Here is a 22120-nt window from a genome sequence, read left to right as displayed (position 1 = left end):
GTGGAGTGTGGTAATATAGAAAGCCATAATGAAAAGGTTTGTGCAGTTCCAAGCCAAGTGGGACCGCTAGATCTGATTCAAACTACTACCATAAATCAACATCTCCTAATCAGTTTAGGCCAGAAATGATGAGCTCATGTATTTCTAGAGGCTGGTGGCTTGCTGCAGAAAAAGAATGGTTGATTTAAACTGAATTAAACTGAAATGTTTATCACAGCACAACCTTCCATGGACCATCGTCTACTCTTGTTGTGTATTATGCTGATATAGTTATGTCATGTTAGGGAATGATTTAAACTTGCTTTGTCTGAAGAAATCTTAATTTGACTTTAATTCTTTGGAGGCAGTGTTAAACCTAACACATAGGACATTGGAAGTTTTCTAGTCCAAACCCCTGCTCTAGCAGGAGAACCTATACATCTTGAACAAATTGATGTCCTGTCTCTTCTTAAAAACCTGTAGTGATGGAGCATCCACAACTTCTGCAGGAAATCCATCCTACTAAATCAATTGTTCTCACTGCCAGAAAATGTGACAGTTTCTGTTTGTGTGTGTGTGTAAGAGAGAGGGGGAGTGGGAGAGATGGCATGGCATGGCATGGCATGGCACGGCCTAGCGTAGTTGGCATTTCAAAGTGCAAAATTCAGGTGGTAATAAATTATTGTCTTCAGCTGAAAAATAGGCAGCCTGAAATGCTTTGGACTCTAGCCTGCAGACCAGAGGTGGTATTCAGTAGGTTCTGACCAGTTCTGGAGAACAGGTAGCACAAATTCTGAGTAGTTTGGAGAACCGACAAATACCACCTCTGACTAGAGATTTTACACTATCCTTCCCTTGCCACACCCACCAAGCCATGCCCACACAACCAGTAGTAAAAAAAATTGAATCCCACCACTGCTGCAGACCAAAGTCCTTCCTCCTCCTCCTTGAACATCTGACTCTCGTCCAGTTGTCAGCCATAGCTGTTCTTCAACTGTGTCACTAGATTTGGCCTCTTGTCTTCAAAAGTGAAGAGCCATCCAAGGGCAAAATAATGGAGTTTCCCACGTACTTTTATCTCTTTGGAGGAAACTGGGAAGCAAAGAGGAAATGAATGATGTCAAGGGATGTGGTTTCTAAGAAGTGGTCTTCCTATTTCAAAGTCCTACCCTTGTTGTCAGCATAACTGATTAATGCCTATTTTATTTATTTAATTTGTATCCCACCTTTATTATTTTTACAAATAACCTAAGGCAGTGAACATATCCAACACACTTTCCTCATCCCATTTTTTTTACAACCACAACCCTGTGAGGTAAGTTGGGTGGAGAGAGAGTGACTCTCTCAAGATCTCCCAGCTGGCTTTGCGTCTAAAGCAAGACTAGAATGCAAGGTCTCCCAGTTTCTAGCCTAGTGCCTTAATCAGTAACCAAACTGGCTCTCCTTAATATCTTTATTAGATGCAATGTTAGAGAAAGACTTCTTCAATCTTATAAAAGATTGAATCACATCTTATAAAAGCTGCTGCTCCTAAACATAATATCTGGCATGTTTCACATTCACCTGCTGATGCTGATAGATTGTGAAGATTTTTAAAACTTGCATATATGCATATGATATTTGGGTTAATCCTATCTCTCAACCTCTTTCTTGCTTATTCATTGCTATGCATTTTTAATATTAAGCATAGCTTAATTTGTTTTTCCCCCTCACAATTTATATTCTCTTTGCCGACGACGTAAAGCTATTCAACACCACAGACAATACTGCTACCCTTCAAAAAGACTTTGACTATGTATCAGAATGGTCAAACAAATGGCAACTTCAAATCTCAATAAATAAATGCTCTGTCTTACATATTGGCAAAAAAATCAGAAAATAAAATACAGGCTGAATAGTCAAGACCTTGTTGATGATCCAAACTCTGTCAAGGACCTTGGAGTACTCATCTTTAATGATCTAAGTGCTAAAGCCCACTGTAACTGCATAGCCAAAAAGGCATTAAGAGTTGTTAACCTAATCTTATGTAGCTTTTTCTCTGGTACACTACTAACTAGAGCATACAAAACATTTGCTAGACCAATACTCGAATACAGCTCATCAGTCTGGAACCCACATTACATATCTGATATTAACGCAGTTGAGAAAGTCCAGAAATATTTCAAAAGAAGAGTTCTCCACTCCTCTACTCATTGCAGAATACCTTATGCCACCATGCTTGAAATTCTAGACCTAGAAAACTTAGAACTATGCCGCCTTCAGTCTGATCTAAGTATAATGTATAAAATCATACATTGCAATGTTCTACCAGTCAGTGAATACTTTAGTTTCAACCATAACAGAGCAAGAGGAAACAATAGATACAAACTCAAGGTTAATCGCACCAAACTTGATTGCAGGAAATACGACTTCAGCAACAGAGTGATCAATGTCTGGAATACTCTACCTGACTCTGTGGTTTCTTCCCCAAACCCCAAAAACTTTAACCTTAGACTGTCTACTATTGACCTCACCCCTTTCCGAAGAGGTCTGTAAGGGGCGTTGATAAGCGCACCAACGTGCCTACTGTCCCTGTCCTATTGTTTCTTTTATTTTTCTTATATGTATCCATGTATTCATAACTATGTTTTTACTTATACCTATTATCTTGTAAGCAATTGACAAACCAAATAAAATAAAGAAAAAATAAATAAAATATACAATACTTTGTTACTTTAGATTACCAATTGCTTGCTTTCACCACTAGATGGCATAAATTATTTTCTTTACTGTTCATGGTTAAGGTTTCTTTATGTCCATGATGAATAGTCTTTAAATTGTGAATTAGACAGTTTAGAAATTTAACTGACCCTATTTGTGTTTTGACAGGGTTACCTGAATCTTAACTTCAATAGTGTTGTGCATGGGCAAGATGAAATTATAACAATGAAACTAATTGATTACTTTGGATGGTCTGAGTACTCATTACTCCCTCCCTCCTCCCCTTCCTTCCCTCATTTTTTGCAGACAGTGTGCCTTGGTGGCCCTTGAAGATGTGAAAGTTTATTTCATGGAAGAGGCTGGCCAGATTGCTGTAAGTGCACACCTGGTTATTGGGAGGTAATGCTGCAAGGATGGGGAATCTGGCTTTCCAGATACTGTTAAATTATAACTCCCAGCACCCTCAACTTTGGCCTCTCTGGCTGATTTATAATTCAGCAACATCTGAAGGATCCAGAAGAGTTTCTTAGAGCACTACACCTATTTTTTTAAAGAAGTGTTGGCCAGGCATCAACCATGGCTTTGCCGGGGTGGTAAGACCTGGAATAGACCAGGTATGCCAGATGCTGAAGCCAGACTTAATTGTGGAATTCTCTCTCCTTGCAGGCATGCAGAGAGTCCTCAACTTATGAGTGCAATTGGAACCAGAACTTCTATCACTAATCAATCCAATTATTATATGACTTGCACCTGATTTTATGGCCTTTTCTGTGCAGTTGTTAAGTGAATCACCACATTGGTTTTGTAAATCCAGCTTCCCATATTGACTTTGCTTGTCAGAAATCCCCTCTGAAGGTCCCAAATGCCAATCATACACACTCTCAGGATGCTGCAAATGTCATAAATACATGCTGGTAGCCATGTGTCTAAATTTTGATCTTTTAACCATGAAGATCTGGGATGTTCATAAGTGCAGGGAGCAATTATAAGTCACTTACATGATCCATCTCTCTTTTCTGCTTTTTGTTCAGGTCTTTGATGCAACCAATACAACACGAGAAAGACGGGATATGATTTTAGCTTTTGCCAAAGAAAATTCTTATAAGGTAATTATTTTGTTGCAAAATGTCTATGGAGATTCTCAGTCATCCAGGTCACGGTTGTCCCAAAAGTGCTTTTTTTCCAAAAAGCTTTGGACTTTGTTTTTTCCTTGAAGATGTTTCACTTCTCATCCAAGAAGCTTTTTCAGAGATGAAGAGGAAAAAATCCAGTTGCTTTTTGGAAGAAAGCTCTTTGGGGACATTTTGTTGCAACTTTGCTGTAGTATAGTCAGAGACAAATGCAAATGGCTATCATGAGATTCCAGGATGTTGCAAATGGATATTTATCTTTTGCTTTCCAAATGAAAAGGTACTTTTGCTATAGGCAATCAAGCCCATTTGTGGATTTCTGAAATCAATCTTTTTTCTATTGAGCTTATTTTATGTCCAGCATTCAGTTACATTTGATAAAGTAGCTAAGACACATTCCAGCAGAAAATTGACCAGTCTTTTCCAAAACACATGCTGTGCTATGCCTGTGAGTCAGCAAGCAACCCTAATTTGATCATATAGGATTTTTTGGAAATGTTCCAAATATATTGCTGTGTATTTTTAATGGTTAATTATTGGTCAGTTGAATATGCAGATAATGAAATGAAGCATTTTGGGATCCAATAATTGTTTGGATTTTTATCACATTTTAAAAAGATCCATTTGGTCACACCATACTACTTGAAAATCCTCACTTTCTAGTCTGGTTCAGTTTCACAAATCCTTGGAAGCAACCAGTTTATACAATCTGTCCCTTTTCTTGCAGTCTGCAAGATGGAAAAGAGGGGAAAGAGGGTGAGAGAGAAATGAAAGAAAAGAGAAAGAGAGAGAGACACACAGAGAAAAAGAAGATAGTATTATAAAGATAGGACACCCACTCACTGTTTTCTTTGACCTCCCACATCTTGGTATGCAATGCATCCATTGCATTGCATTTTGCATTGCAAAATTATTTCTGCAGAAAGACAGTTCTTGAAAAAAATAATTCTTATCCTGTCTCCAGAATTTTTGTATTTTATAAAATAAAATCATTTTTTTCTTTTGTAGGTTTTTTTTGTGGAATCTGTCTGTGATGATCCAGAAGTCATTGCAGCCAATATATTGGTTAGTGTTTTGCATTCTCTAGCTTTGTTTTGCTTAATCATTCCTGCCGAAGAAATAATTAGCATAATTGGACCATGTTTAAGCTTAGGCTCTATAGCTGTGATAGTGAACCTATGGCATTCATGCCAAAAGTGGCACACAGAGCCCTCTCTGTGGGTACGCGAGCCATCACCCCAGCTCTGCTCTGCGGCGCATGTGTGTGTGCCTCCCGCTGACCAGCTGGTCTTTGGGACATGCATGCGTGCGCAGGGTGGTGTGCATGCATAGGGGCAATGTGCAGGGGTGAGGTATGTGCATGCAGGGGTGAGATCCATGCGCAGGGGTGACATGCAGGGGCAGGGGCAGGGCACATGCATGTGGGACGCACGCACATTACATTTTGGGGGTTTGCACACACATGCATACATTTGTGTGCACACACGTGCTTTGGCCACTTGGTGCCAAAAAGGTTAGCCATCACTGCTCTATAGCCAAAGTTAGAAGTCAAACCAGTCAGAAATCATATTTTCAAAGTAGAAAGAATACAGTATGTGCAATACCATAAAGAATTCAAAGTAGGAAGATAAATTACAGCTGGTAAATGCTTGAACTGGGCACTGAGTATTGGTCTGCTAATTCTGTGAGCTCTGTCCCATTCTGCACAAACCTTTCTCCATTATAGAATTTAGTTTTGCCAAGACTATATTGCCCTACAGTGACTGCAACATATTAGAAATAGAGTGCTAGAGTCTTTTATGTTTGTTTGTACAATAATAGATTGTATAAACTGAGTACTGACTCTGGGTGACATATAGATTAAAATAGACAATGTCTAAAAGCAAAAGCAAAAAGTAACATAAAAGTAAACAAAGTAAATGGACATATCTTAGAGCTTGAGAAAAAAACAGATTTTCAGATACATATAAAAACTTGTAGAGTTGGAGCCACCCCAATTTTTATGGGGATTGATATTTCAAAAGGCAGGTGTCATGGTGGAAATCATGTGCAATCTAGGTTCCATCAGCTAACATTGTTCTGTTGGATCTAATGAGGAGAGAGGTGGTCCTTAGATACTCAGGCCATATACCATAAAAAGCTGGATAGATGATAATTATTCACTGCAGTAGTACAATCACGGGATGATCTAAGCATGCATAGGTCATAGCGATGGGATGTAGGCCATAAGATCTTGACATATTGTTTTTCTTTTTTTGGTGGGGGGAGGATTTGCTCTACTGTGTGATAATATAAATACCATATATCCTGGTTTGATTATACTAATTCCAGAAACATTAGGATATCTAGAGTTGCCTGATTTGTATATTATAGATAGAAGGTAGATGGTGCTTGTCTGAGGAGTTATAAGTATTGCTTATTAATTGTTTTTCTTAGGTTTTCTTGGAATGTTTTACACAAAACAAGCTAAGATTTCTTCTCTCACTATAAGACAAGGGTATCAAATTCATGTCATCACAGCGGCATCACATGACGTATCATGGCTTTTCCCCTCTTTGCTAAACTGGGCATGGGCATAGCCAACACATGATGCATCTGGCCCTCGGGCCATGAGTTTGACAGCCCTGCTGTAAGAGTTAATCAATTTACCAGTGGAAAAGTGCCTGTGTCAAACCCAACAACCAATAATTACCATGCTTTTCTTTATCTACAATGTCTTGTGTCATTTCTCTCTGAGTGTTCTATCCCTATTGCACCCAAAAATATACATGCCTGCCTATCTCAGGATAAAGATCCAACGATCTGGTGCACCAGATTGTAGGCTACATATATTCCTGTTACAATAAAAGTTTAGAGTGTTTTATTACTTTTGCTATGTTTGTTGCAGCAGATTAACATATATTCTTCTCTAAACTGTCTAATAGGAAAGATACTGTATGCATAAATGCTAGAATATTTTGTATTAAAACTATCTGTTTTTGTTATGTTAGGGTTTAAAATAGTGTTGACTCAGTTAAATAGACAAAATTAAAATAGGTAATGCTTTCCCAAGTATTGGTGCAATACTTTTTAAACTATATTCATTAGATGAATTTATAAAATAAATAGATTATAAGATTTAAAAAAAGTCTCTTAAAATTATTCAGGCATCAGAATCTGCAAAACCTTATATCTAGTTACATGAAACAAATTAACATTTGGAAACTGGTTATTAATCTTGGAAGGCATACCTGTGCATTAGAATCAGTGCATTTTTTAAAAAAACATTTCTGTATATCTATTCCCAGATGGTCAAAACTATACCTTGTTAGAAGGTAATATTTATTAAAAGTGGTTTATTAAAAGTAGAGTTTAAGATTGTTATCACTGCTGTTTATCTCTTTATGTATATATAAAGTTTTTGTATAGATAGAGTTTGCCTTTCAAAGAGTTCGGTTTTTTGGTTGCACCAGGATGTTAAAGTCTCCAGTCCAGATTATCCAGAAAGAAACCGAGAAAATGTGATGGAAGATTTTCTGAAGAGAATAGAATGTTATAAAGTCACCTATCAACCCCTTGATCCAGTTGATTATGACAAGTAAGATGCACAGCAAAGGAATCATGGGAATTCTTGATCATAGACTTGGATCCAGGACACACCAACGGAAAACCAGGCAGAGGTGACTTTTCTGAAGACCTTCCCTGAAAAGCCTCTTCCTGAATAGGTTTGGGCTGTGACAGAAGAAGATAAGGTCTTCCTTATAAACTTGATGACATTCAAATGGAGGATTATTCTGGGATCACAATACTCTGCCCAGTTTTTCAGTTACAGTTATTTTGTTCTAAACTCCCTATGCCTTAATCTGCCCTAAAAGAATGCTTCACCATTCCAAACTTCAGGAGAGACTGGTCAGTGAGGTTGTCAGGGAAAAAAGAGTTGAAAAGTCACCTTCTACCATACCTCATTCCATTGATACTTCTCTGGATCATGGTTACTGCATGTGTTTGGAGTAAAAAGGGCGTGGAAGAAAAGATGGGAGGATATTATGATTTCTGGAAGGATATTCTAGAAAATAGTGGAGAATTCAGAGATTTTATGCATGCAAGGTTTATTCTTTCTTACTTATTAAGAACAGAAATAATTTCTAGTATAAGAATCAGGTTTTGTAACATCTGTTTTGGTTTGGGACTGGTGCAAGAATCACTTCTCCTTTTTAGCAATATTTAGAAATAGTTTAAAAACATTTAAATATTTGTAATAATTAGTATACTTTAAAAAGTATCTCAATAGTCAGAGATACGTTTTATATGTCTGAAAATACTTGCTAAAATATAATGTTTTTTCCCCTCATGATTTCATAGAAATAAGCTTTTATCTTTCTGCTTTCCGATATCTTTCTACTACTACCTTGCCACTTCTCATACACAGTTATTGCTTTGGTGAGTGGGGGGGGAGGGGTAAAAGAGGGGGGGGGAGGGAGGGAGAATCAATCTGCATTTTAGATTTGATCTCTAAAAGGTGCTTTGGACTAGTGGCGGAGTGAAAAATGCAGCTATATCTTTTCCTACAATCCCATTACATTCTCTAGCTGTTGTGCAAGTCCAATGTAATGTACTATATGCATCCTCCACCATCTCTGAAACATCTTTTGGAGACAGAATCCTAAGTACTACCCTGATCTAATATATAATTAAAAACTGGTTCTCATATTCAAATTCATCTCTTTTATGCATCAGCCTTTCACCTTTCTTTTTGTGGTGCGCCCTCCCTTAGTTACAAAAACAGACATTGAATAATTGTGTGATGTCTTGCTATCTAATGATTTCTGGTATATATTTTTTAATTGCAGAGACCTTTCTTTCATTAAAGTTATCAACGTTGGGCAGCGCTTTCTGGTCAACCGGGTCCAAGACTACATCCAAAGTAAAATTGTCTATTATCTCATGAATATTCACATTCAGCCACGCACAATTTATCTCTGTAGACATGGAGAAAGTGAATGCAACCTTATTAGAAAGATAGGTGGAGATTCAGGCCTGTCAACACGTGGGAAGCAGGTATGATCTAATTCACAGGAAGTTTGCAAATTTTGTTGGGCACTGCTGTGTTTCAGATTCAAGGCAAAAAGGCAGTCAGAGCACACACATTTTAGTTGTCAGCAACTCCTTAAATGTAACATGTTTTCTACACTCACATTGCTTTAATGAATTGCAAACAGGAGCTACAGGAATTTGCATACTAACAGCTAAATTAAGACAGATTATTTGCCCACATTTACTTTCAGTTCAGCTGAAGACCAGAAATACATACTCAAAACAACAAACATTACATTCTAAATTTACTAGTTTTTACTGGAAGAATAGTTCAATTTATTATACTTAAATAATATTCTGAGAATACCCATAAACATTACCACCTTACATAATTAAAAAACATTAAAAAAAGATATAAACGTGTTTTAAATAAATTGAATGGAATAAAAAATAGAAGATTTCTTTAGCATTTATACCTCAAATTTCTTCTGTGATATCCTCCATCCTTAGTTATTTTATTGTAAAAGATTGTGATTATTCAAAGTAACCCACTCCTTTACCGGTAAACTTCTAGTATAAATCAGAATTCATAATAATCACAAAAACTTTGCAAGTTGGATAGGACCATTTATAATAGAAACATGCTTACATGTAATTGTTTAACCCATTGCTTGATATGTTATTTTAAGATAATGGATTGCAGTCAAGTTACCTTTCCTTGATGAAGGTTTCTTTCATGCCCTGTTGCAGCCCATTGTACTTCTCTAAAATTGGCCTGTAACATGGGAGAATTCTTCAGAATGATACACTGATAAAAGCTTATTTTGGATCAAAAAACTTTATATTACAGTTGGAATTGTAGCACAGCAGTTGGAAACAAAAAAAACCAAAAAACAACAAAATGACCATTATATACAATACAAGAAAATCGACAAATTTTGTATTGAACTTTGTGATTATAAAAATTTAGCTGTGTATGACTTGGGGAGAAAAGTTGCTTTCTACAGCTTCCAAATTGCTGTTTCCAATACCACCTTAAAATTTTTTCCTGATAATGTAAGCAGCACCAAAGATAAGTTACTATCCTTATCTTCATAATATGCAAGGAAAAATCTTAATCTTACTGTATTGTTTTACAGTTTGCTGAAGCATTGAAAATGTTTATCAAAGAGCAAGAGATTATGGATCTGAAAGTTTGGACTAGCCAGTTGAAAAGAACAATCCAAACAGCAGAAGCCCTAGGCGTACCATATGAGCAATGGAAGATACTGAATGAAATCGATGCAGTGAGTAGAATGGCAGAAAAGTTAAAAGGATAGTGGTGATGTAGTTTCAAGTAAACTTTGTTGCCATAAAGATAAGCTACATATAATTTCATCTATCTGTCTCTCTGTCTACCTTCACCTCTCTCTCTTTCTCTCCATCCATCATTTCATAAATTAAATTTAAAAATAAATCCCTATTCAATATGGCTGCAGTCGAGAAGCACTTTTTATCAATACATCAAGTTCAATACTGTCAAGGTCCTGTTTCCAAATAATAGATGGTATAATATATCTGCTGTCATGTTTGGAAAAATGTAAATCTTAGAAAAGACAAACTGCTTAGGTTCAATTAAATTCATTTGCATTCCATACTTAATTTTCTAGGGAGTATGTGAAGAAATGACATATGAAGAGATTCAAAGAAAATATCCAGAAGAGTTTGCACTTCGAGATCAAGAGAAGTACCTTTACCGCTATCCTGGAGGAGAAGTGTGTTTTTTTAATCATTGCTATATTAAACTAAATATTACCACTTTCATTTGATAGAGTTGGAAGTGTATTCATTGTGTTGCAATAGTCCTTAAAGTTAAAAAAGAACTATAATATAGAACTCTCCTGGAGCCAACTGACAAATCGCATAATAAACAAGCTTTATCATTTTAGGGCAGAAACGCAACAAGTCTTAGTGTGACATAATTGCTCCCAGATTCTTATTCATATCCTCAAAGTCATAACAGTCTAAATGCAGTGTTAGATTTTGAAATCCAAAATGCTATCAGAGCCTTCTGAATCATATAAATTATGATATTTTACCCACCGACCAATTTTCAGGTGTTATAATGATGCCAATAAAGAATAAGGAAGTTCTTGATTTAGAAATCTTGCCTCCCCTCCCCAAATCAAAATAATTCATGTAAGCTATGTTAAATTTTCCAAGAAAGATCCATGATGTAATATATGTAATATAGTAGATAAAATATAATAGTCAGCTAGGTAGAAAAAGTATTTGGATACTTTAAAAAGACATTTATTGGAAACTTCCATCTTTTTGATTAATATTTTTCTTGGGGGCTTTTTTAGTCTTACCAAGATTTGGTCCAACGCTTGGAACCTGTAATTATGGAACTGGAACGTCAAGAGAATGTCCTAGTTATTTCTCACCAGGCAGTTATGAGATGTCTATTGGCCTATTTTCTTGACAAGAGTGCAGGTAAAAAAAAACTTTTCTTGTTATAGCAAATGGAAATAAAGCAGTGATGATCTAGAATAGAGGTGAGCAGTTTATATGTAGTTGTTCTGACCCAACCTGGTTCCAAGAGAGCAAACACAAGACAAAGGCAGCAGCCCCCACCTTTTAAGGTTTCATTCACGAATTCTGTTTCTTCACAGATAAAAGGCTGCTTCCAACTAATTAGCTCCAACAAGAAAGAGCCTTGCCAAGTTGTTTTTCAAGGCTGCCAAAAACCCACACATAAGAAATAGTTTACAAGAGTTTTCAAATACTAACTATAATGTCCATGAGGCTGAGTCTCAGAGTGTCTTCGCCTTCTGCAGAGAACGCTTCTTCAAACCTGGCTTTTATCCTCTTGAGGGAGGGGCCTTCACCTTGCAGCCTTACTCCCGAGTCGCCCATGCTGCTGTAACTGCTCTCTCCTACAAGCAATCCCGCGTGCATGTACACTTGGCACTGGCTCCTCGGGAACCCCCTTATCACTGCTGCCAGCCCCCACAATCTCTGAAAGCCCCTCATCTGAGTCCTCGCTCTCCTCCACCGTTCACACCTACTGCCCGCTAACCACAACAGTAGTTCCTTCTCTAAGCTTTAGATTCCCAGTTCACCTTATTGAAGTTGATCATCATAGCTTGCCATGAAAGTTCAGCTTGTAGTTCTTTTCTTTTGTATTTTTCTATAGCAACTCTTTGAGGGAGCTTTGTTTATGAAGCTGATATTTTTTTAATGTCATATTTTCTGAACTGCTTCCTTTTTTAACATTGTCTTACCTACTTTTACCGCACAGCCCTAACCACCACTGCTATGCTGCCTTAATCTAATAAAACCAAACTGTATATAGTCTTCAACCACCAAGAGTTTATCTTCCTTAATAGGAAACAATTTATAAACTACATAAGACAATAAATGCATAATTAGTAATCACATCAGTTTAATAAATAATAACATTGATAGCAGCCATGAGAATAGATTTCATTCAGAACTGCAATGTGCAAGGAGAGGAGAGTTTTCCATTTTACCTGCTTTAGTCCAGATGAAACTCAGGCTTCACATTCACACGTACTCTTCCTTTTTTTCTACTGAGTTTATAAAGCTGCCATAGTTACTAAAATAGATTCAGTTTCAGATTATTGATTATTTTCCAGACTAGATATCACTGTCCTGTCTAAAATTATTGACATTATGGGCACTTTCAAAATATACATACTGTATACACATTCAGTGACTTTTATTGATATTGGAGCCAGTAATCTTTATGTGTGAAGATGAGGATGTGATTATGTAATGAATATGCAGTTATGGCAAATGTCAAATTATTATTTGACCAAGCTTTATTGCAATCTTCTTTTGTTTTTATATTGATTATTTCTCTATGTTCTTTAAATGTTACTCAGTATTACTGGGTTAATATACTTGCTACATTAACCATCCACAGTCTACTATAGTTGAGATATCTTGGATTAACATTTCCAGAATTCTTAGCTATCCTGATAAGTGGCTTGAGTGTAGTGCATGTCTGTGTGTCTATGTATGTGTGTCAAAATTTGCATGATATATGGCATAATCCAGAGTCCAGCCCCTATTGAATGTGTATCAATATTGCATGCATAATTGAGAATGTCAAATTTACACACACACACACACACACACACACACACACACACACACACGCTCCATGCAACTGGAGGATGTCCAGAAGAGGAAAACCATGTTGTTGTATAGAAGATCCAGGTATTATAATATATCATCTTAGGAAATACTACTTCTTGGCCAAAGTTGTCTAGATCAGGCCTAATCAATGCTTCCATATGAGACTTCCAGGGAATATCATAATTGTAAGTGTTATCAGGAAATTTAGAAGTATTTTCAGAAAGCAACAGCAAACCACTTCCATATTGCCACCAGCAAAGCTATCTAGATCTGTCCATTGACTTGAAAGAAATTTTATTTAGATAATTTCAGAGAATTACTATTATGTAATAGGTTTATGGAAATTAGATTGAGTTCCATATTGAAATTTTTAAATTTCTGTACAGCAGAATATTTAGAATAGTCAAATTTTGTGAGAATATAGTTGTATTGCCTCTATTCTGTACCTCAATTCTAATTCTAACATTCTCTGTGTGTCACTCTTCAGAGCCTGCAGGTTGGTTCATAGTTCCTGCTGAATCAAAGTATACTGCCTGTTTTGCACTACTATCCAGCACATCTGTTTAACTTTTATTACTTTATCTTAGATGAATTGCCTTATTTAAGATGTCCTCTTCATACCATCTTTAAGCTTACACCAGTTGCTTATGGCAAGTATTTATTTGTTTATGTTGGAACATATGAGAGAAAAGCAGTAATGCAAATATCTATTTATCTTATTATTTGTTTCATTAGATTAGGTATCTTCTATTTCTTGAATTGATAAAGTGTAATTAGTACAGTTATATATTACTTTTTGGTACATGTGTGACTTTTACCCATTGTTCTGGCCAAGGCTTCCTGGGACCGTAATTAAGCACACGTTTAGTCCAAACAATTCTTGTTTTATTTCAACGCTGGGAATTATGCTCATTCCCAGCCCATAATGAGTCCCAAACAGTCCCTTGACCCACCTTTATCTCCTTTGAATTTCTGCCAACAACTAAAGTGCCAAATTAACTGTAAAAAACCAACCCAAGTACAAAGTCCACACAGAGCTTTAAGATTTAATCCGAACAGAGTGAACAACTTTGCTTCCTGCAAAGGTACACAGCAAAATACTGTGGACATAATATATTTAAATTTCAGCAAGGCATTCGACAAAGTAGACCACAACCTACTTCTTAGTAAGCTAGAAAAAAGTGGTATAGATAGCACCACCACTAGATGGATTCGCAACTGGCTGGCAAACCGTACTCAATGAGTACTCCACAATGGGTCTAAGTCTACATGGAGGGAAGTAAGCAATGGGGTGCCACAAGGTTCCATCTTAGGCACAGTACTCTTCAATATCTTCATTAACGACTTAGATGAGGGAATAGAAGGGGAACTTACCAAATTTGCAGATGATACTAAGCTGGCAGGAATAGCTAACACCCAAGAAGAAAGGCTCAAGATCCAGATGGATCTTGACAGACTAGAACAATGGGCCATATTTAAGAAAATGAAATTCAATGTAAAGTAAAGTCCTACACTTCGGCAAGAAAAACCAAAAGTACCCATATAGACTGGGTAAAACCAGGCTCAATAGCAGTAACTGTGAGAGGGATCTTGGAGTATTAGTGGACAACCAGCTAAATATGAGCCAGCGGTGTGCAGCAGCCACCAAAAAAGCTAATGCAATCCTAAATTGTATTAACAGAAGGATACAGTCAAGATCAAGGGAAGTACTAATACCACTCTATAAAGCCTTAGTAAGACCATACCTAGAGTACTGCATCCAGTTTTGGTCACCACATTATAAAAAAGATGTTTAGACTCTAGAAAAAGTATAGAGAAGAGCAACCAGGATGATTAGGGAACTGGAGGCTAAAACATACGATGAACAGTTGCAGGAACTGGGCTTGGCTAGTCTAGTAAAGAGAAGGACCAGGGAAGACATGATAGCGGTCTTCCAGTATTTGAGGGGCTGCCACAGGGAGGAAGGGGTCAAGCTATTTTCTAAAGCTCCTGTAGGCCAGACAAGGAATAATGGGTGGAAACTGAACAAGGAGAGATTTCACCTGGAAACAAAGAGAAACCTTCTGACAGTGAGAACAATCAGCCCATGGAATAGCTTTCCCTCGGAAGTTGTGGGAGCGCCATCAGTTGAGACTTTCAAGAAGAGATTGGACTGCCATTTGTCAGAAATGGTGTAGGGTCTCCTGCTTGGGTGGGGGGTTGGACTAGATGACCTGCAAGGTCCCTTCCAACTCTGATTATCTGTACCTGTATCTAAGGTTTCTCTACCTTTGCACTTCCTTTATACCTTAGGGGAGGGGCAATTATTCCCAAGTCACCCCTTTTGTCTTAGCTGCTGTTGCCTTCTAGCAGCTCTGTGCACAGGCACACTGGGAACAGGCTCCCCTTGTTCCTCTGCCTTGCTGTTGCCAGACTCTGGAATCTCCAGAGTCAGCACACAACTCCCAGATGGTCCTGGCCCCATCTCTGCATTGGACACAGGGCCCTTGTTTGAGTCCTCCCCAGAGTCTCGGACTGGTCGCCGTTCTTCTCCACTGTCTGATTCCGTTAGCGTCTGCACAGGCTGCCGGCAAACCACAACAGTCATCTCAGTTTCCCTTTATAAATAATGGTACACTTCCTGATAAAACATGTTAAATTAAATTAATGATAAGCTAAATTAAATGTGACTTGTTGGGGAATAACTGATTAAATAATTACAGTGAGATCTATGTCTTCCGTCTATATGTCTAATTCTTGCCTACTTTGGCATAGTCCTTTTTGGAGTCTGTTGGATTCAAGTATTTCAGATCTCTTCCTTGATATATATTGCTTTTCATTTCTTGATGATATTACAGTACTTCAATTCCCAAAATGGTTCCTAAAATTCCCTATATTTTCAATTTTATGAAGGCTGCAAATTAGACATGATTTCTCTGAATGTTGAAGCTGTAGACACCCACCGGGACAAGCCATCCACAGTGGTATGTACTAAAAAACATTCGGCTACAACTCCTCTATCTTCTTATCTTTTATATATTTCATTTCTGACTTAGTCATAGTCAATCTTAGGTAATTCTCAAGAAAGGAAAGAGTGAAAAGAGTATTTATAATGTGTTTTTCATTTCTTTTGTTCTCCCCAAATATAGAAAGAAACCTTAAAATAAATTCATAAAATTTATTTTATACTGAATATTTGGTGACAGTTTGTGGACAGCCACATTGGACATACCAAATACTCCACAAAATGCAGACTTAAAAAACAAGAAAGGATTATTAGGAGAGTCAGCTTAGCTAAACACTACTCACAAGGGTCAAACTAGAAAAACAGATTCAAAGAATATTAGCATCATGAAACAGTATAAGATAATTTTCAGAATTACTAGAACTGCAATAGAAATACCTGAATTCTTTAAATAGGGAAGAAGTCTGTGTAACAATCAGTGACTGATCAAGGGCATTGCTTCATATTGAACATAAGCAGATCAAGATACAACATCTATATCCAAGTTTAATTTCAGATCCACTCTGAAGAACTGTGTAACATCATTGGTAAAAGTTATATAAAAGTATTGTAAATACTTCATTTCTGAGAAGGGACTGCCAAGACTTCGTTCTGTTTGCAAATATTGGTTTGGGCAGAGCTTCCAAATGATTCTTTGTGATGAAGGCCCATATGAAGCACCTTTCATGATGCTGTGTGAAACAGTGGACCTATGAGCCATGTTGTTTCACTTTACAAAAGAAGTTTCTGTGTAGATGCTGCTGCATTTGTACAGAAGTGTCTCTTGACTCTTCTATTGATCTATTGCAAGCAGCAGCAGAAGCTTTTGTACAAAGTCAACACACGTTAAAAAAAACCTTTTTGAGTTACCAAAATTTGCAGATAAGACCTTGTAGAGATGAAAAGTGCTCTATCAAAGGGAGTAGACAAATGCTTTGTCAATAAAAAGAACAGTTACTTCTTCCAACCTTAGCAAATATGTCATTTCACTTGCATGGTAAGTTACAATATGCTTCATTTGTTTTTGTTGTGATTGTGTTTTCCAAAAATCAAGCTGTGGTTTCATTTCTTTGGCTCTAGGTTCTTTGCCAAATTACACCTGGCAACACCATCTAATTTTGTATTAATTACATTCCTGCATGCCAGATCTCTTATCTGTTAATTTAAAGAGAAAGATGCAATTGCTTTGACTCTCCCATCAAATTCAACATAACTTTTAATATTTATTTTCTTCTATATTAAGTATAAAAACAATATTGACATTCTGTTTAAACATAGTTTCCTATTGTCTGGTTAGGCCTTTAAGAACCCATACATAGGCCCCATCCCAACAATGTTGTGTGGCTTGTTCAACAAACCGAGATTTTGTGGCTTAGTGCAATGTGTAAACATATGGGGAGGAATATGTAATTTGGTGGTGAGAGAAAATAATTCTGCAGATTCTTGGAAATACTTTTATTGAAATGAACACCACTAATTTTTAAACTTGTAAATATGCATTTATATTAATTCATGCAAACTGGTATTTCACGTATGTGCTTTGAATCTTTTTCAATTAATTGGTAATGTTCTACATAGCAGCATTTATCTGTCCTTGGCAGATTGTCACAAAACAAAATTAGTGCTAGCTTGTTCTTGAATGGAACAGCAGCGAAATACATGGGTTGAAACCTAGATCAGCAACTTAAAGGGGGAAAAAATCCAAACAAAGGAAGAGCAATCCACTCCCATATTATTCCCAGGAAAACAATATCCATATATTCTCCAGTGGTCAAGGTCAACTGAAAGGAGATAATTACAATTTAATACTACTTAGTTAGATATCCACTTTCCAATATATTTTTATTTCTACATTTCAAAGCTTTAAGCTCTGTCATATAATGCTGTTGATAAAAAAGGATAGCCTCACATTTTTTTCATGATCTAGGAGAAAACTGTTGACTTGGGAGTTAAATTGCAAAAATGTAAAGACTACAACAATAATAATTTCTATTTTTAAAAGCTGACTGAAGTTTCCTAGTCATTTAGTCACAAGATATATATCCATGGAAAATATTTGTGTCCTTATGCAAAGAACCCTTGGGAAATTTTTCCCATCTGCACTGTCATAGGGTGTGGAGGACTTAGTCATGCATCCTACCCACTCAGGAATCTAGTGGACCACAGGAAGCAATAAAATCTCACTTCAATCTTCTGAACTATAAATTATATCTTCATAGGCTGCAACAGTAGATACTGTACAAATTCTTATGCAATACCAATATATATATTTCCTGTATTAGAAAAACAATTCTAAAATATGAACTTAAAAGTCCCCAGTACATGAGAATAGTCAATCTGCTGAGCAGAAGTGGGCACTGGATAACAATCTTATATCAGAAATAATGTACAAAACAGTGGTATTGATGAGAAAGATTTAAACTGACAAACCAGAAAAAGAAAATTCTCTTTTCTATCTGTAATCCTCATGTACTTTTACTATTGTATCTCCCAGGCTACAGAATAGCTGTTAATGGTGCTAAAGAGAAGGAGAGAAAGAAATCTGTCTATGTATCCTTGAATTTCACGCCAATTCTTTGCATGCTACTGATATTATTTTATGTATGTCTAGCATGAAATTCATTACTTACATATCCTGTGCTCTATTTCTAATTCCTAATCAATTTTCTCAACTGCTAACTTGCTGTGAGTTAATCTGTAGAAAATGACACTTTTCCTCAGGTTTTCATAGGAAAAGTAATATCTGAACATAACTTATAAGAAAAAAAAAAAACTTTGTTCACTATTTTAAAAACAAGCACTTGCACCCTAACTACAACATTTAAAAACTGCTAAAATGACAAAATCCTACTAAAATAGTTAAATGTCATGGTACATTTGGTGTAATAAAGGGCCTGAAAATTACTACTCAAAAGATAGTATGCAAAAGGGAGTTTCAACAGTTTATTTATCAAAAGGCCCTGTCCACCGTACTGTCAAAGCTCTTTGCTTTGAAATGTAGACAAGACCTTCAGCACTGATCAAGTGTAAGCACTTTAATGCTAATAAAATTGAATTTTCCCAATAACCTGGATCAAAATCATATAGTGTTTTAAATAGCAAAACACACAATGTAAATTTTCCCTGAAAACACACTTGTGGCCAATACAGGTGGTATAATAAAGATATCACATATTTCAACTGTACCTTGAAATGGTCACTGTGTGCCAATTGTAATGTCAGAATGATCACAGTAGTAATGCTACTGTAGCATAGTTTACTGAAACAAGGTTCTTCTGGTGTCAAAGTTGTCTTAGTTATGCAAATCAAAATTTGTGTTTTAAAACAAAAGCTAAAATTACAGAATTTATGTGAAATAATTATTTTCTACCTACTGAAACTCGTACAAGCAGCAGTTATTATGTAAGTCGTTTTTTTTGTCATGCTTAATTTTTTTCCACTGCAGTTATTTATCCGAAACAAATTTTCCTAGTCATTTTTTCTATGTTAAAAAAGATGAATTTCTTGTTTTATTCATTTGGAAATTAATTAATTAATTAATCTTTTAAAAAACAAGATCTTCTCTCAGTTTGCAATAATTGCAATGAAGACATATGCAACGTAGGATACTTTTTTTTTTTAACACACTGTTGCAGAACTTTTATAATTAAGAGCAAGAAAAATTAGTTCCTTACTCCAGTATGATCTCCCCCTTGGTTTACTGAAGAGTTGAGCAACTGTCACTTCTTTAAAATTCAGCTGCTGAAGACTCTAGAGACTGTAGCAGTGACATTAACAGGAAAGGAAGGAAGGGATTTGTAAAGGTTATGTTGGCAGAACAGGAACCATTCTCAGGCAGACAAAATAGTTATGTAAACAAGGAAAAATGAACCCAGCAAAAAAAAAAAAGCAAGAAATCCATTAACTGAAAAGTAGAGGAAAAGGTCTATTAGATATGCAGTATACCTTTTTCTGTTCGTTTTCAATGTGCTTTCATGGCAGACAGTTTTGTGCTTTTATTAATCTGGGCCTTGTGTTAGAGGCTTCAAGACTGGCTTGCCTCAGAATTTGTGTTTTTGTGTGTTTGTGTGTGTGTGTGTCTGTCTGTCTGTGTCTGTGTGCCTGTGCGTATAGTTTTAAGTACTATATTAGCTGCTGACCAGTAGGAGGCACTAAATGGTTGGACAAAACTGGACAATATGACTTCTCAAGATCTAAGATTTAAACACAGGGTTGACATATAATTGAGACTAAGTTTGATCTGCCTTCTACAGGAATCAATATCTGGGTCTACATTACTTTTGAAATAAATTAGCTGACCTAGCTCTATTGAGCCTGATGGGCTTCTGAGTGTGGGGATGTTGTTTCTGGAAAGTTGATATTTACTGTTGGACCTACCATAGTATGAAGTTTGACAGGATTGTACCTATTCATCCAAGTATGCTTGAGAGGAGTGTAAATAAATGTTAAAGCTTAAGTATTTTTTATGTTTTTATTTGAATCATCATGTGTTTTGGTAGTGTGGCCTGATGTGGTTCAGGAGTTGATAGATTGCAGATCTTTAGTGAAATATATAGTAAAAGCCATTTGGCTCCAGAGGTATGAATTAAATTAGATTATCTCCAATGGTGACTTAATGTACCAAATTTTTGCCTATTCCCTTTTCCTCCAAAAGTCATTTGCTGCTATTCCATACTGTTACATGAATGCAGTGGATAAAAGGGTGGGCTCAGCAAACTCCACGTATCTTACCTCACTCTGAAGCAGAGCCTTTTCCTACTTGTATACCAGCACTCTTGGATACTACTTATATTCACATTTCTTAGATGTCGTAGGAAGCATGATTTTAATTATTACATTGTGTGCTCTAGGGCAGAGGTTATGTGGGGGGAGAGACATCTGGATGGGTAGCCTGGCATCAGAAACAGTCAGTGGCATTGTTTTTGCTTTGTGGGTTATTTTCTCATTCTTATGGTATCCTCCATTTTTAATCAGAATAACCTTCCAAAGAGCCAAACCCCTGTAAGGATGAGAAGGAACAGCTTTACACCACTAGCCAGTCCGGACACAGTAAAACGGCCTCGCAATTACAGTGTTGGGAGTCAGCCTCTCAACCTGGCAGGATCCCTGCTGTTCCAGGAGGCTCAAGATCAACAAAAGCTTCAAGAGAGTGTTCAGGCGGTAATATCCTAAATCTCTACTCCAATTTGTACCACTGCCAAAACACACAATAAAAAGAAAGGCAGTTAAAGAGTACCTGGAATTGTGGGGTTTCACAACATAGAATCGTTTGTTATCTTTTAAAGGCTACTAAAAGTTGGAACAACTGGGTAAAAAATATGCAAAAAATTAAGCAATTTTCAGTCCAAATCTCTTGAAGTCTACAAAATTAAGGAAAGCTGAACTGAAGCTGCTAAGATAAGCCAGGGTCCGGTAAACAGCCATTTTGTTGTTTTTGCTGTTACTGTTTATCTATCTATCTGTCTGTCTATCTATCTATCTATCTATCTATCTATCTATCTATCTATCTCTACCCATCCGCCCACCCACCCATCCATCTATCTACCCATCCTCATGCATGCACACACGCGCACACCCACACACATATCTATCTATCTATCTATCTATCTATCTATCTATCTATCTATCTATCTATCTATCTAAGACATATTGCCAAGATGCCTTTCTAGCTGCATCTGTACATCAGATGGATGTTCTTCTGAAGCCTTTTTATAGTGTAGCTTAATAAAATGTGATTTTGTAAGAGAAAGAAGACTTTTAAAGATTGGTACAAAGGAATGCATGGGGTTGGTACTGTTTTATTTGAAAAAAGACTATTTTCCTTTTTTAAAGCTTTTAGCCTTGAGGATTACACTTGAATATTACTCTTATGTAACAATTTTAATTTGACACTAAAAATAATAATGGTAATAATTTATGATTATTATTACTTTATTTTCTCCACTTTTCTCCTTCATTTTTAACATCGAAAAGAAAAGAAGTGCTAAAGTGAATCTTTAGGGTGCATAGGGTTAGTACATAATAGAAACGTAGACAGTATTCTGCACAGAATTTATGAAATACACTGTATGTTGCACATACAGCATTTTACAGCATTCTGGGGGGGAGGGGATGGTTTTAATTCTTTCCATATGCTATCTTCCTTTTTTTTCCCCTTCCTTTTTTTGCT

The 22120-nt window shown here is 36.4% G+C and overlaps 1 protein-coding gene across 13 annotated transcripts in view; it reads left to right on the top strand.

Moving 5' to 3' along the window:
- The window catches only part of PFKFB2 (6-phosphofructo-2-kinase/fructose-2,6-biphosphatase 2), a 44612-nt gene that overhangs the window by 8823 nt on the left and 13669 nt on the right, over nucleotides 1-22120 (top strand). For 5 of the 13 annotated variants that reach the window (XM_087929354.1, XM_087929353.1, XM_087929363.1 and 2 more), the window contains 11 exons: nucleotides 2986-3052; nucleotides 3711-3785; nucleotides 4818-4874; nucleotides 7262-7386; nucleotides 8639-8846; nucleotides 9962-10108; nucleotides 10472-10576; nucleotides 11168-11297; nucleotides 13556-13618; nucleotides 15861-15931; nucleotides 20926-21111. In XM_087929354.1, the coding sequence (XP_087785480.1) occupies nucleotides 2986-3052; nucleotides 3711-3785; nucleotides 4818-4874; nucleotides 7262-7386; nucleotides 8639-8846; nucleotides 9962-10108; nucleotides 10472-10576; nucleotides 11168-11297; nucleotides 13556-13618; nucleotides 15861-15931; nucleotides 20926-21111 (1234 nt within the window). The remainder of the gene's footprint in view (nucleotides 1-2985; nucleotides 3053-3710; nucleotides 3786-4817; nucleotides 4875-7261; nucleotides 7387-8638; nucleotides 8847-9961; nucleotides 10109-10471; nucleotides 10577-11167; nucleotides 11298-13555; nucleotides 13619-15860; nucleotides 15932-20925; nucleotides 21112-22120) is intronic. The other 8 variants (XM_087929359.1, XM_026715641.2, XM_087929360.1 and 5 more) reach the window with 3 other exon arrangements.

Source organism: Pseudonaja textilis, chromosome 3 (assembly GCF_049901715.1).
Source record: "Pseudonaja textilis isolate UNSWEBS1 chromosome 3, rPseTex1.2, whole genome shotgun sequence".
NCBI classification, from domain to species: Eukaryota; Metazoa; Chordata; class Lepidosauria; order Squamata; family Elapidae; genus Pseudonaja; species Pseudonaja textilis.
The sequence above is the reverse complement of the archived record's forward strand: the minus strand, read 5'-3'. Positions and strand labels throughout refer to the sequence as shown.